Source organism: Fukomys damarensis, unplaced genomic scaffold (genome assembly GCF_012274545.1).
Source record: "Fukomys damarensis isolate Sample0158 unplaced genomic scaffold, DMR_v1.0_HiC HiC_scaffold_1, whole genome shotgun sequence".
NCBI lineage: Eukaryota > Metazoa > Chordata > Mammalia > Rodentia > Bathyergidae > Fukomys > Fukomys damarensis.
The window spans coordinates 38,770,785-38,787,085 of NW_022900913.1; the positions used below are offsets into that span (position 1 = coordinate 38,770,785).

Consider the following 16,301-nt stretch of genomic DNA (forward strand, 5'->3'; position numbering starts at 1 on the left):
AAAAAAAAAAAAAAAAAAAAAAAGCTGTAAAATGGAATGCCTTAATTAACAAGAGATCTGAAGATGATGAGATAATTATTCACATAACAAGTGAATTGAAGAGTTAATATAAAAAGTTAGAAGAAAATGAGAATTTTTCTGAAGAGTAGAAAAGTTTTTGAGTTTAGAACTAGTAGAAGAAATAATATAGGAAAATGTTGAAAAGATTTAACTACATAAAAATATAAAACATCACACACCAAAAAAAATTGAAAGGTAAATAAAAACTCAGTTTTGTTTGAAATTTCCACTGGCTCACATAGGGATGGCCTAGTTGTATAATGCTGGTAAAATTGTCTCATAAAGCATAATTTAAGCTTATATTATTTTTATTTGTACTACTAACATGCTAACTTAAAAGCCTGCTTTAAAACTGGATTATTCTAAAAGTTTTGAACAATGTCATTTTTATTTGAAGTTATTAGACATCAACATTCAAAGAATTTTGGTACCATTAAGGAAAGTAAATATTGGTTATAATAGGTGTTACATCAGTGCATAAATGAATATTAAATTAGAACTTCATGATTTATGATATTCCAAAATATTTATAATAAGGTTGCTTTCATGCCTTTGTTTCTTGTTTGTTTGAATAAGTCATAAAGAGGAATATATTGAGAATTAAGGATTATAGAATGTGCTTCAGAAATTATAGTATGTAACTCCAGATAAAGTAAAATAAAATTGCAAGAGAATTTGAGAGATTAATTGAACAGTCGATGTAGCAAGCAGCAAGGCAGAGAAAGAGAAGAGAGATACAGAGAGAGAGAAAGGAGAGAAAGAAAAGAAAGAAAGAAAAAGAAAGAAAGAAAGAAAGAAAGAAAGAAAGAAAGAAAGAAAGAAAGAAAGAAAGAAAGAAAAGGGTGGAAGGAAGGGAGGGAGGGAGGGAGGGAGGGAGGAAGTGAGGAGGGAGAGAGAAAGAGAGAGAAATAAAGAAAGGAGTGGAAGGAAGGGAGGGAGGGAGGGAGGGAGGAAGTGAGGAGGGAGAGAGAAAGAGAGAGAAATAAAGAAAGGCAGAATGTTCTTTACATACCTAAAAGGTCAAAATCATAAGATACTTTTACGAATTATGTGGAAAAGATGGACAATCATCACATTTTTTAAAAACTTCTTAAGTTCTGGGCTTAAAGCAAGAATGTTTTGGCATTAACAATTGGCATATTCTAATTTCAACTTCTTAATGCTGTTTTCCATTGCTTATAAAATAAATCTGTTCTTGAATATTTCATGAGTTTTCAAGGTAATATAAAAAACTCAGTAATGTGGATATAGAAATCAGTAATTGGAATCTGTTATTTGGTAAACTAATCAGAAGCATAAATAATGGCTTTTTCCTAACTGGCAAAATGAGCTTTACGAGAGAGGAGAGCCCTACCTTGTTCGAGCATGAAATATGACCACAGCTGCTTCTAACTATTGAGCTACTACCACTTATACTGGGTCCGAAAATTCCTTTTTCTTTTTCCTGTTGCTTCTTGAAAGTTCACGATTTTCTGTTCAATTTTAATAAATGGTCTTTATATACGATCAGTGCTTTTCATAATGTTTTACTTATGATCCATACCCTTAGACTTCTCTTTCCCACTTCTCTCCCTTTCAAAAAAAATCTAGTGATGGTAATATTATTTAATGTAACCCATGTAATCATGATTGAATCAGAAGTTCCTGGCATTCAGTCAAGGGCTACTGCAAAGGAGAGAAGTAGACTTATTAATGTAAGAATTGGAGGATGGAGAATGTGAACAAGAAGACAAATGCCAGCCAGTTTTGGTGGCAAAATTAGAAAGTGAAACTAAGAGATTTTTTTCCAATTAAGTTTATTGGTACATTTTAGGTATACAATAGTTATATTCATCATCAGGAACTTGTACCCTTATATGATGTATCCTGATTCACTTTATAGCAACTGGCAGTGCTTCAACCTCATTTGTGTTTGGATAATTTATACAGTTGTTGTATTATTTGTTTTGTTTTGTTATTTTTTGAGACAAGTTCTTGCTATGCAGTTCAGGCTGTCCTTGAACTCTGTGTAGCCCAGGCTGGTCTTGAACTCACAGCAATCCTCCTGCCTCAGCCTCCCAAGTGCTGCTGGGATTACAGGCGTGCGCCACCACACCAGCTAGAATGTTTTAAAATGAAGAGTTTTACACAAAAGTTTCCCTCTATGACTCTCGAACAGAAACTTGGGCATCTGTTTCACAGCAGTGGGTAGGCAGGGGTACAGTTGCTTGTCCCTATACAGAAGAAACTGGTTCTTCATTTACCATGGTGTGTATACAGGTCTCAAACACTTGGAAGGCTCTTGTCTGGTCCTTGCAGGCACTTGGGTTTATGGTTTCTTCTGAGTATGATGAGATAGAAGAGCAGGAGGAAACTGATGTTAAAACAAAAACAACAATGAGGCTGCCTGACTTGTGCATAGCACTTGCTATTTCCCTGACACTGTCCTAAGTGTTTTGTATCTATAGGCCATTAACTCTCTACATGGGAGATATTTATGACTATCTTCATATTACATGGGAAGCACCTGAGGCCTAAGAAACTGAGACAAAAAGTCACCTTTGCACTCTGTTTCCTCCTGAGTGTCTTCTGGAGGAAAATAGCCCTTATCTAGCTTGGTGAGTGAACCCATGGACTCCTCAGTCCCCTGATGGTGCCATTTCCAATATGCCTGCTGCAAGGCCTGACACTAGGCTCAGGGTGTCTGCCCTCTTCATCTTCTCCATCATGTCTGCCCTCTGCCGCGGATGGTTTCCTTCAAGGCATTTAAAAGTTATCATAGTTAACAATTCCTAGTATTCTGGGAAAGAAAGAAATGATTCTTGGGATCCACAAATATAGAGCGAAAAGGGAAACATATCCCTCATGTTTTCATTTACCTTTTCTTGTTTCTTCAAAGACATGTGGTCCTCTGTGGGCACAGCAGTGTGGCAGTCAGTATTACACAACTGGTGTTTGCTCTGATGTCAGTCCTGACTTTCAGCACTTGTCCAGCTTTGCACCTGCAATTCAGAGTAAGTTGCAAATGCATGGAAGGTCCAAGGAACACCTTGCATTTAAATGGTGTGTGTATGTGTGTGTGGGGGGGGTTGCATCAAGTTCTACCCAACCCCTCTGCAAGCCACATTTTCATATGGGTGTGAAATTTGACTTACTCAGAAAATATGTTTCTTTCATCTTTTCTTATGTAGCCTGCCCTTCCCTCATTGATGTTGTGGTTGTGTGTGATGAATCAAATAGTATTTATCCTTGGGATGCAGTAAAGAACTTTCTGGAAAAATTTGTGCAAGGTCTGGATATAGGCCCCAGAAAGACACAGGTATGGATATCAGTACTGCATGAAATAGCCTATAGCTTTCTTTCTGAGAAAATAATGTTAGAAGTGAAATTACAATTTTTCCATTTGCCAAATCCCTACATTTAAGGGTAACCTTCAAAGTTAATTGAGAATTGTAGAACTATCAGTTATTATTTTGCCTATGACTTTGCTGTTGACCTTAGAGTTTTGTTTTTGAAACAGGCATAGGGTATGGGAATATCACATTTTAATACTTTTATAATTGCCTGTTTTGAGCCTTCTGAACCATGAGTTTATTAATACATTTTAAAATTGGATATGTATTTTTTATGTCCATGTGAACTAGTAATAAATTTATTTTGTTTATTCTTAATGACAGAACAGTTATCTTGGAATTCTGGGAATTAAATTCTCCTTCCCTTTTCTGACAAAGTGTGGGGCTGTGTCATAGAGTTTACTGTACCCCTATTTTCTCTCACATTAGACACCGAAATCCTCAGAGTTATTTTCAGTCCTTCCCTCTGTCTCAAGTCTTATACCCTGTGCTCAAAAAAAGGGTCCAGGCATATTTTGTTTCTTACCACCTTCCTAGCACCTAATATATTGCCTCCCAGCTAACAGTAGCAGGACAAACTCAGGAATCCAGCCCTTTCATCTTCTACCTTCCTTTTATTCTAGCCTCAGAGAGTCTTAAGGTCCTTTTAGAAAACCTTTTATACTGCATCCCCTCTTACTATTTCCTGTTCAGAAGACCCCATTTCCTAGGCATGAGAAAGAACTCAGTGCCTATGAACAAGAACATTTGTGGAAGGTTCTGACCTTCTTGATCTGAATATTGGACAGTGTTCCCAAATGTTTTTTTCAGAAGTTTTCTTTCAGCTATATGAAATAATATTCTCTCTGATGGTATTTTTTCCTGAAATATTGAAATTCCTGACCCCACATGCAAGTCCAGCAAGTTCCCTGCAGAGATACTGAGGCCTACAATAGAGGAAATCTAGCATAATAGAGAAATCTAAATGTCTCTCTATCTCAGGAGTACTTGGGCTTAAAGTAGTACGTGAAAAATTCTGCAATTATTACTCTTTTTCATTAAGTTTATTGGTACTTTTTAGGTATATAGTAGTTACACTCATCATTGGGGTCTTGTACCTCTACATGACAGGTCTTGGTTCTCATTTTTTCCCCTCACCCCTTCCCTTTTTCACCCTCTCCATCCTTTCCTATTTACAATGACTTCATTTCCATTGTTTCCTTTTCTAATATTTTTTCTTTCCCCTTCTTTCCTTTTCCTTATCCTTCCCTCTTCCTCTACTCCTTTAGCCCTTTTCTTCTGATTTCACATTATCAGTTAATACAATTGCAATTACTACTCTTGAGAACCAAATCAAAAGTTGTCACACATCATCATTCTTGGCAACAGTACTAATGTTACACACTGATGGCCTCAAACAAAGAAGTCACTCCACTGAAAGAAATATATATCAAGAAAAAAATGGAAGAGGTTTCTGTAAGCCACTGGACCATGTCTAAATGCACTTTTGATTTTTATTATATTGGTTCACAGAAATTATCTATATAAATCACTGACAGCTGTTAATAAGATTCTGATTTTTTGAAGGTTGCCTTGATTCAGTATGCCAATAACCCAAGAGTCGTATATAACCTGAATACTTTTAAAACCAAAGATGAACTGATTCGAGCAACATCCCAGACATTCCAATTTGGTGGAGACCTCACAAACACATTCAAAGCAATTCAATTTGCAAGGTAAGTTTTGATGTTAAAGGCCAACATTTTGGTGCCATGCATGTGCTAACAAGAAAACAGAAAGAAAAATAATATACCTGGAAGCCACACTTTAATGAGAACTAATAAAAAAGACATGTCTAAGCATTGATGTGAATACTTTGAGAAAGCACTTCAGAAATGATGTGAAAAATTTTTAACTCTAGCATTTTTATAAGATGTGACATGGTTTTTATATTATTTCATGAGTTAAATGCAATGAGATCTTAGATTAAAATATTAAGAAATGAAGAAATCTGCCCTTTAATATTTATCATAACACCACAAATTAAGCCATTAATGCTCAAATTAAACCAATGAGCATTAATGCAAATTATCGAGACCCATAAAATTTTAAACATTATTGCTTGGATTGAGTTGATTGAGCTTTTCATACTTCTAACAACCTGTGATGCATAACATTGTCCTCATTCTCATTTTTTTCTCACTTTCTCTATATTTTCAGCTCCATTACCTCCACCTTTACTTGATGTAACCAGATAGCTTTATAAAAATTCTGTACTCTGCAATTGTTAAAAAAAAAAATGAGAACAATATACTTGTCTTCCTTTGAAACCTACTTTGTGCCTTTTTCTGCTTGTGAATAGCTTCTTTCCAATACCGTAATTGCTTGAAAAGAGTACCCACAACCCCTCCCTGTATTCCCTACAAACCTAGAGCTCTCGCACTAGAGGAGCATGGCCTGCGGATCTTTCTAGCTCAGTAGTCGTGTCTCCAGGCTCATCCATTAGCTCCTCTGAACATTTGATACAGATGAACAGACACTGCCCTTCTGAACCCAGTGGAACACCACAAATTTCTGGGATCCTTGCCAACTTGCTGTCAGCAACTTTTGCCTCGTCATTGGCTCTTTCTCCTAGTTTTTCTCCATTGAACAGAGGCTGCTCTTCCTCGTAACCCTTCTCTCTTAGGAATTGTATCCCCTCCCCTGACATCAGCATCAGTTTTGTGTGGGTCACCCCATTGCTATGTCAGCCCTGAACTCTCTCCTAATAGTCACACGTGCGTCTGGCTGAGGCTGGATGTTTGTATTTGGAGGGTTGGTTTACTTAGCAAATTCAGCATGTCCTAAAATGGCCTTATTCCTTTCCCTGCCACTCCTCGTGACTTTGCCATTTTGGTTCATAATACTACCTACTTCTCCAGTCCTTCAGACAAAATGACTTTTTATTTTTCCCAGTTTTCGTTATCTTTCCATTTCTTTCTAGATCACATATCTGCACAGTAATCACATCCTGCCATTTCTATTCCTGCCTTTCCCATATTACCTCTTTTCTTTTTCTGTGTACATTTTGGTTGTTGCTTCCATCAACTGATGACTCTTCATATGTCTCAAAGGCAGATTCCCCATATTTCTTGTCTCTGTGAAGTTGACATTTTGGGCCAAGTCGCCTCATACACTGCTGTCATTCAGTGTGTCAGCTGTCTCTAGGCTCAGTGTCCTTTCAAGGGGACTTCTTTAGGATTGGCAACTCCTGAGGATCCCTGTTTTCACAGGGAGTATGGGTGTGGTATTTGCGATTAGAAGTAGCCAGGAGCTTGGCAAGCCTTCCTCTCCAAGGTAATAGTTAACTGTGTGTTGAGAAAGGACTAGTCTGGCTTTCGTCATCTTTTCAAAACTTTGATTTTCTCCCTTGTATCATCACTTTTTTTTCATGCTAACATGATTTAGTCCCCTATTGCTAAAAGAATCACCTAACTTCTTACTCTTTTCTCCCATTGTCTCTTCCTCTCTCTCTCCTTACCTTTCTTCTTTCATCTCCTTAAAATACTCAATATATTTCTGACACATTGAGTAAATAGTGTCATGTTTTCATTCACCTTACTTCTGAGTGCTTAAGCTTGCAATTTATTGCTCCAAGGTCTTCAGGGAAAGTTAAAATTAAATGAGGTACTGCTTCAGTCCTCAAAACTTTATAAACATGCTTAAAATCTACAGTATGTCATAAAGGGTATATACTTTACTCACAAAGGATTTGATGAGTATTATAATTCTAATATGTGTGGCTGGAAGCTATGGAAACTACATTTATATTTTTTATAATAAAAGTACATAAAATGTTTCAGAAAATAAATTTTAAGTACATTGACCTAGCATACTCATAACATATTCTAGCAAACATTGAATATATAAATTTGAAGAAGAAAGAGATGAACAGAAAATATATAGATGGCAAAGTATTCTATAGGTGGTAGTTTTTCCAAAATAGTTAGTGGCATTACCCAGAAAGAATGTGTGACAGGACAACAGTTCAATAGACAGAGGGAAAATAAATTGTTGGACAACTGGCCAGGTATCTAGAAACAAAATCAAGCTGAAAACTTTACTCTTCACATCAAAATGAATTTCAACTGGACCAAATTTTTAACCTAAGACAACCAAACTATTAAAGGTTTATGAAACTTGTGAATTTAACATAAATTTTTTGGATATAAATCTGTAAAATATCATGTCAAGAACAAGAGATAAAAAACAAGATTAATGACTTTGATTTTATCCCCATTACCAAAACAAAAGATTAATGACTTTGATTACATGAAGACCTAAAATTTCTTTATAGTGAAATCCAAAAGATAATCAATGAACTGAGGGAAATTTTGTATTATTTCTCAATTAATCACAGTGCCAAATTCTAAAAATTTTAATAATCTTCATTGGTGGGGAACAGGTAATTACATTCTTACTACTACAAAAACAGTAATATAAATTGACAGAAATGTCAGACAATTTATGTTATCTACTAGAATTTGAAATGTATATATAAATTCTACCCTAATAATTTCACTGAGTATCTATCCCACTGATACATTTTAAAAAGTATGAAAAAATACATACTGGGAATATTTCCATATCATTGCTTGTATATGTCAAAATAGCCTAAATTTCCAGTAAGAAAGAATGAGTTAAATGAACTGGTGTCGTCAAATAATTAAATATTATGTAGAGGCCAGGGATTTAGCTCAGTGGTTCTGCCACTTGTCTTGCAAGCACAAGGACCAGAATTTGACGCCCAGTAAAAAAATAAATAAATAAAAAAATAAAAAAAATATATATATATATGTGTGTGTGTGTATGTATGTATATAATATGTATATAACTTATATACATTATATATATACATATAATATATATTATGTAGATATTAAAAAAAGAATAGGGGCTTTATATATTCTGATGTTGAAACTTTCCATAAGAATAAAAAAAACCCACTTGAATTTAAAATGTGTCTTTATTTGTATAAAACCTTCAGAGGTAGCCAAAGTATAATAAATAAAACATTTTCTAGGAGTAAGCATAAGAAACTGAGATTAGTGATCACCTCTGGAACAGGGGCTTAGTGTCAAAATTTTTTTATGCCTTTCGAAATAGTTTAAGATTTTTTGATCATGTGTCTAACTTTTTTTGAAAAAAGTAACTGTTGGAAAAGTAAACACGAGTCCAATTAGTTAAATTTATGCCCATAGTGTTTTTGCTCTGTTGACTAATACTAATTAATTTAACCTTCTTATAGAAAGTTATTCTAAGGAATCCTGGACTAAACTCACACACACACATGACATGAAAGTACTTTTTAGTGTCAAACAAGAATTTTACTTTGATGTGTTATTCTACAAGCTACGGATACTGTAGAGTGCTTTTAACACCAATATCGACATAACTCTAATTCTAACTCATGATAGGTTGGGCTTGGAGAAGCCAGTGTCTTATTTCTGTTTCAAACATTCACCCATTGATAGTGAGTCTTCTACCTCCCACAGAACTGCCGCTTATTCAGCAGCTTCTGGTGGTCGGCCAGGTGCTACCAAAGTAATGGTGGTTGTAACCGATGGAGAATCGCACGATGGTTCAATGTTGAAATCTGTGATTGAGCAGTGCAACAACGACAATATACTGAGGTTTGGCATAGCAGTAAGTGGCTTTTCTCTGTACTTGTTTTACAGTTGATTGTATATGTTCCTAGATGGCATGAGTGTTTAAGCCTGCACTTTCTCACCGACTGGTAGTTTATCAAAAAAAGTTTTTACTGGCTCCACTTCATGCTGATTTTCAGTCCCGTCAACCAAGTAAATGGTTGTAGTAGGAATGCTGCTTGATTTGCTTTTCCGGAGGATGTGTGATGTTTAGAAATTGACTAGAATATGCAAATTGGAAAATGTAGTACAAAGGAATGACTTTTTCTCCTCTTCTATTATTTTCCAGGTTCTTGGGTACTTAAACAGAAATGCCCTTGACACTAAAAATTTAATAAAAGAAATCAAAGCAATTGCTAGTATTCCCACAGAAAGATTCTTTTTCAACGTATCTGATGAAGCAGCTCTACTAGAAAAAGCTGGGACATTGGGAGAACACATTTTCAGCATCGAAGGTAAAAGAATGTTTTTCAGGAATTTTCTTCCAAAATTTTTTAAAAGTTTTTGTTATTTTATTATCACATCTTAGTCCTATTAATGTTAACTTGTGCACCTTGTATAAAGGCAACTCCTACAGATCCATAAAAAAAAAAGACAAATTAATTTATAAAAGAAAATACAAATGGCCAGTAAACAAGAAACTATTCCCAATTTCAGATATTTAAATATATAAATTCAACTACTACTATGTTTTGTCTAGAACATGGCACAGTTTATATTTAATTTTAGAGAGATTACTTAGAAGCAAACAAAGTTATACACAGTTGGTAAGACGAGAAGTTATTATAACTTTTGAGAGACAATTTAATAATATAATCATAGTTTCAACTCTATTATGTTACATAATTTCTGAAGTTCTTAAACTTATTTATAATAATTATATATGCTTTTAAAATTATGAAAATACAGTGAAAATTTCAATTATTTAATTTCAAAGACATATTTATTGGACTTAAAGTAATTTACTATGTGGCTTTGGAAAGTCTAATCAGTGTAGAAATATCATGTATCCAGAAGTTCAATATACAGAGGATTGGAACACACTATATAGTGTGTAAAATCTCACATGACTTAAATTTTGGTTCCAGATGTTAAATACAGCTAACTCTCAGCAATGAAGAAGGTGTTTTATTGAGCACCTACCCATTAGGTACTACTTAGAAGGGGACTGCGTAAATCTATTTATTTATTTATTAGTATGGGGGATTGGACTCGGGACCTTATGTGAGGCAGGTGGTGGAACCACTGAGCTAAATCCCCAGTTGTGCATAATTTAAAAAGCCCATTGCTGTAGTCAAATTTTGACCTCCTCTTTGTCCACTGAAATTTCTGTCCATTTTTATTACATCTTAAATATCCACTGATATTTTTAAGTTGTTTAAATTCTTATCAAAATGTAATTTTTCCTGAGATAATATAAAATTATTAATGCTATCAATGCTTGTAATCCTTTTTGTTTTTTAGGGGCATGAATAGAACAACTGTATGTAATCTGAAAGCTAACTAGAAATGATTCTGTACATTATCTGCTATGATAGACTTTAAGGAGCACCGTTCTATTTTATTAAAAAAGTGCTCTATTCATCCTGTATAAATTGTTACATCTTCTAAACAAGATTGTGTCATATAGTACAATTTCTTCTTCATTGCAGTGTCAGTCCAAGATTTAGTTTTCTTGTTGTGAGTATTAATGAAGTATAAATTTTGATCACAAGCAAACTATATGGAAAATGAACGAGTATTAATTGAGTTTTACCATGTTACAGACAGAGACAAGCCCATATATAAAACTAGGACAGACTTACCAACTGGAAAAATACTTACCCATTCTTGAATCCTAGTTCCTTGTGGCTAACTCAAATATCTCTCATCATAGTCCTCACTAAAAATCAATCACCTACCTCCGCTAACTGCAACTGAGATATTTGTGTGTTTAGTAGCACCACCATTTGAAAGCTAAAAATTCAGTTAGTTTCTTAGCTAGTAAAGATGAATTAAAAATAAAACTGTGACTTCGATATTCACTTAACCTCATATCCTTCTTCAGTTGAGGGTTTTTGGTGTTAGAAATTCCGTGAGTATCACATTAAATACATTAATACCCAATTAATATTAATATTAAAGCCAACTTTGAACACTACCTTGGAAGTTTCATAGATTTCTATAATTTATTACAACACTTTCTCAGTGCTTTTCTCTTCCCAGAATCCTCTGCTATATATTGTTGGGTGGATATTAGAACACTAGATGTGTGGGTGCATGTGTATGTGTGTAGATGTCTGTCTGTGTTTGAAAACTTGAGCTAGAATTGCTGATGGTAATATAAATTCTGAAACCCATATTTCCCAGGTACTGTTCAAGGAGGAGAGAACATCCAGTTGGAAATGTCCCAAGTTGGATTCAGTGCCGATTACTCTCCCCAAAATGTGTGTATATTAGATAATTTCATATTGTTCTTTGGCATGATTCTTCCAGGTGCAGTAGTTTATACATAAAGCAGCAAAAACAGTCACCTAGTGCCTAATAATTCTGGTTTATAGAACTCACAGTTGTTAGGCTTTTTGTGTTACTGACTTACCACCTATATCATTAAGGTTAACAATGTCTTCCCTTTTCTATTTCCAAAGAATTTTCTATGGGGAAAAATAATATACATGAAATATTTTACCTGCTCCAAGGCACACACAGTATCTTAATTCTCAGTATTATCCCTGCAGGAATTTCCTTTGAATCAACTAACTATTGCAAACATTTGTCAGAAGCACAAACTCTTGTCATCTCTGACATTATTACCTTCTGAGTTGCCTTATTATCATTTTCTAAGAGAAGAGGCAAAATAGTTGAAAAATGAAGGAGTTAACAAATCTGAGATGGAATTGGAGTATGTCATTGTCTTTTCAGCTCTGGGAAGTTCATTCTTCTTTGTCAGAAATACTCCCTCCAACTCTCTGATTCTCATTCTCCCAAGGATATGAATGGAGTAATGGAAAGAGCAAAAAAATATGAGGTTGTGGGAGATATTTAGGAAACAACATGAATTCAGAGGCAAATTCAGAGGCCCCAAGAAGGGCTCATTCTCTGCCTAGAATAAAAGGTATTAAATTTTTCTGGATCAGCAATCCTTAGAGATGCTCACAAGAGTTGAGTGTTTCCCATAGAAAAAATGTAAATGAATCTATGTGCAGAGCATTTCACATAAAATTATGTGAGGTATTGTACATTTCCTAGAATTCATTCATGAACCTTCATTCAGAGTCTGTGATTTTATTATGCTCATTTGCATAATTTCTTGGTCTTTTATTCTCAAATTGGGACACATCATTTCCCTATTTAGTATTTTAAATCTGAAATCATAGCCATGCTTTGTAATATCTAACGTCAAAAACTTAAAAATAACATCCTCCCGGTTCTCCAGTACACCTCCTTTGGTGATCTGTATCTGTATTTAGATCGGGTTTGAGCCCATACAGAGTAGCCTGGTTTCCTTGACCACTGACCTAAGAAAAACCCTGGCCTATTTTCCTTCCAGTAGATTGACTGCCACAGCTAGAAGAGCACTTCGTAGCTGTAGTATTATTAAATAAATAGGATATCAAAATAGATGCCAGAGGAACATTTCAGGAAGGACTCAAGAGAGGAAGTTGAAAATACGGCAGGTCAGAACCGGGCCTGCGAAAGAGCGGCAGCGTGCCTCTCCCTCCTCTGGGCTCAGCACTTCCTATTACTCGAGCATGTCTCATATCCACTGAGGTTCTTCTAGTGAAATGTGGAACTAGAGGTTTCCCTTCTGACTCCTTTCCAGAAGCCTAGAAGGGTTCCCCATGTACAAATGTATAAATTTCAATGGAAATTTGAAGATGGCTCTGTAATTTCTGTTCATTGTAAAGATTTATCTATATCATATGCCATAGTAAGTACAGCCCAAGATAACATAGCCAATGGTAGGGTTTAGTTTCCATTATAAATTAATTAAAGCAGTTCTGAGATATACCACCATACATTTATATGTGTTTTATGTCATTAAAGCTTATTTTTCTTAAATACAGACAATTTATTTCATTGTGTTGCCTACTCTTCATTTTCAGTCTTCATTCTTAAAGGTGATTTTTCTTAATGATCTTCATTTTTCAATTATTTTAGGATATTCTGATGTTGGGTGCAGTGGGAGCTTTTGACTGGAGTGGGACTGTTGTTCAAGAGACTTCTCATAGACACTTAATCTTTCCTAAAGAAGCCTTTGACCAAATTCTGCAAGATAGAAATCACAGTTCATATTTAGGTAAGGCATAACAGCGTTTGGCTCAGCAAACTAAAGTTTCCTTCCTTTAAACGAGCTCCTTGTTGAATCTCAGGGTCAGCTCATAAAAACCTCTGGACTGCCACCTAATGTACATTTTCAGTATTCATTACAAAGTGCCTCTGTGCCATCAAGCTTCCATTCATAGCTACCCTAATGAAGCACTGTGTTTTATTCACAAATCTCTATAGCTGCTCAGTCAGTTGTAACTCCTAGAATATGATTGTGTTTCTCCAAAATGGAAATTTTTCAAAAAGTTAGTACACTAACCTATAGTCTTACATTATTTTAGAGTTGCTAGTACTTTTGTTTCTTTGAACACCTTTTGTGAGGTAGTTCCTGGGTTGGTTATTCTACCTACATAAACTTTGAAATCATACCAAAATTCTTTTACAATCAGAGTTGCTACCAATTTGCTTAAAGTTAAGCAATCCAGTAAGTAGCAAATTCAGAATTCAAGTCCGAGATTGTGACTCGGAATCTATGGCTGGCTCTATAGGTGAATTTCTGCCTATGCTGGACATTGCTAAAAGAGAAAGGGCAGGAACAGTTCATTTTAGAAATGGCCAGAACTTTCAGTGGTACACTCAGAAGCACCAGGAACTGTATATCACACCTAACACAAAAGGACCTCTGATCAGCTCTACTTTGCAAGGCTTATCTGTCTGTGATAGTCATGTCACTAATTCTGTGACTCTTCCCTTAGGTTACTCTGTGGCTGCAATTTCTACTGAAAAAAGTGTCCACTTTGTTGCTGGTGCTCCTCGGGCAAATTATACTGGCCAGATAATTCTATACAGTCTTGATGAGCATAGCAATGTCACGATTATTCAGACTCACAGAGGGGATCAGGTACATATCATTGTTTAGCAGGTAAAATGAATTCTATGGACAACCAAAGCAGGTGGTAAAGTTGAATGGGTAAAAATGGAAGCTAACGTTTATTGAATGATGCCTCTATGTTTGACTTTCTACTTTGAATTTATGTGTACAGGTATATGTTAAATCTTCCCAACTACATTATCTACTATCCCTTTTTTTGTCAGGTTATTGAAAGTTTAGCTGGCTTTTTAAGATACACAGTTCTATTGGAGTTGAGCTATCATTACAACCTAATTCTGTCTGGCCTCAAGTCCTTTGCTGTTTGGTTACACCTCCATCCATAGTTTTGACTGCCCAGAGTATTAATTTGTGGTTATTACTTAGTCTTGATGGCAGAGATCTAACCACAGCTTTGCAGTCAAGTCCATGCTAGGAGCCAAGGATCTGGAGGAGAAATAATGACAAAGGAACAGTATAACATCATAAGAATGAAATGTCTACATCTGGGCCTGTGAATGTGTCCTGTTGTCCTTGATATTTGTAAAAAAGTCAAACAAATCTTTTATCTGTCACTTTCTATTTAATGTGTGGCCATTTGGTCAGACTTTATGATAAATTCCAGTGTAGCCCTTTGCAGCAAATATCATTGTTTAGCTGGTAAAACTTTTTTTTTTTTTATCAGAGCAATGGCTCCTGTTTCCTTTCTAAGTAGTTCTAGCCCGTGGGCTTTGTACCTATTTAAACCAAGCATCCCTGATCTCTGACAACCAGCAGAAATTGGTCTCCTTCCTTGAGTCAGAAAAACTAACTGCAGATTTCTGTTCTCTAGAATTACATCTGATCCTGCTGTTGCTCTGAATTTTCTAGAGTATAACCTGAATTCTTGACTTCAAGAACTAGTTTTGGTTATGTACTTTTCCCTCCTCTTTCATATTTTAAGAAAGAGTGTATTTATGTCGAGAAGAAGCACGGCTGTGTTATGGAAGCAATTGCTTCTTATCAATTTCTAAATCCTTAAGAAATGTTCACACAGGCATGAGTCAAACATTGGTGAACGGGATGAGCCTTCATACTCCCAGTCTCTTTCACTGTATGTGCATCTACTTCCACCCTAATCTCTCTGGCAACTACTTACCTGTCCCAGACTATGCCATGGACATACCACTCATTCTTTCCCATTTCTTGCCACCTAAAAACTCTTTGTCTTCCTTCAGAAGCAATTCAGATAATACTTTATCTTTCTCAGCATCCTGACTCCCCCCTACTCTGATCACTCAGCCTTAGGGATTTGCTGTATTGCGGGATATTTTACCACAGAACCACAGTGATTTGTTTCCACTGCCTCTGCTTCTCCTACCTTTCTCTACAGCGTACCTCACATTAAGGATTTCTCTCGTGAATGTGGTCTTTGGCCCTCCACTCTCAGAAATACCTTGAGTGCTTATTTTAAAATGCTTTTTTCCCCATTTTTGTCTACTGAATGAATTAATAAAAATTTATTAATATATGTATATAAATCCCAAGAATCCTAAGGTTAATATATTTTACTACTTCAGATTGGCTCCTATTTTGGTAGTGTGTTGTGTTCAGTTGATGTGGATAAAGACACGGTTACAGATGTGCTCTTGGTAGGTGCACCAACGTACATGAATAACCTGAAGAAAGAGGAGGGAAGAGTCTACTTGTTTACTATTGCAAAGGTAAAAAAAATTAAGCTGACAATTTAATATGCATCTATATTGATAAAGATTTGCATTTGAGAGTTAATTTGAATAATTATTTTGCATGTTTAGTACAATTTATATTTCATCAGTTTGAGAAAGTCTGCATTAAGTTCTGATTTTTAAAATCACAGCAAAAGTCATAATGAGAGTTTAGTATATACTGTATTACTATTTCCATGAGAGTTTTCTGAATATATTTCTCTTACATAAATAAAAACATTATAAATACACATCATTTTTTGAAATGAACATCATTTTTTAAATTATACATACACGTATATATAAACCTTGAACATTTCAAGTCTCACAATTTTTTTAAAAAAGATAATAATTTCAGATGCTTTTTACATTAGTTTGCCATGCAATTCTATTATTTAGTATAAGTAGGTATATAGCCAAC

At 35.1% G+C, this 16,301-nt stretch overlaps 1 protein-coding gene and 1 long non-coding RNA gene across 2 annotated transcripts in view; one reads left to right on the plus strand and one right to left on the minus strand.

The window, feature by feature from the left end:
* The window catches only part of Itga2 (integrin subunit alpha 2), a 90,125-nt gene that overhangs the window by 45,198 nt on the left and 28,626 nt on the right, over positions 1-16,301 (plus strand). The window contains exons 5-13 of the mRNA XM_010644017.2: positions 2,939-3,053; positions 3,231-3,358; positions 4,959-5,107; positions 8,906-9,056; positions 9,348-9,513; positions 11,408-11,484; positions 13,199-13,337; positions 14,062-14,207; positions 15,734-15,877. Of these exons, the coding sequence (XP_010642319.1) occupies positions 2,939-3,053; positions 3,231-3,358; positions 4,959-5,107; positions 8,906-9,056; positions 9,348-9,513; positions 11,408-11,484; positions 13,199-13,337; positions 14,062-14,207; positions 15,734-15,877 (1,215 nt within the window). The remainder of the gene's footprint in view (positions 1-2,938; positions 3,054-3,230; positions 3,359-4,958; positions 5,108-8,905; positions 9,057-9,347; positions 9,514-11,407; positions 11,485-13,198; positions 13,338-14,061; positions 14,208-15,733; positions 15,878-16,301) is intronic.
* Positions 2,121-6,651, minus strand: LOC104876124. Its single transcript, XR_784256.3, has 3 exons — positions 6,415-6,651; positions 2,919-3,041; positions 2,121-2,413 (listed from the first exon to the last, which is right to left on the minus strand). It is a non-coding gene; the product is annotated as an uncharacterized LOC104876124 (long non-coding RNA).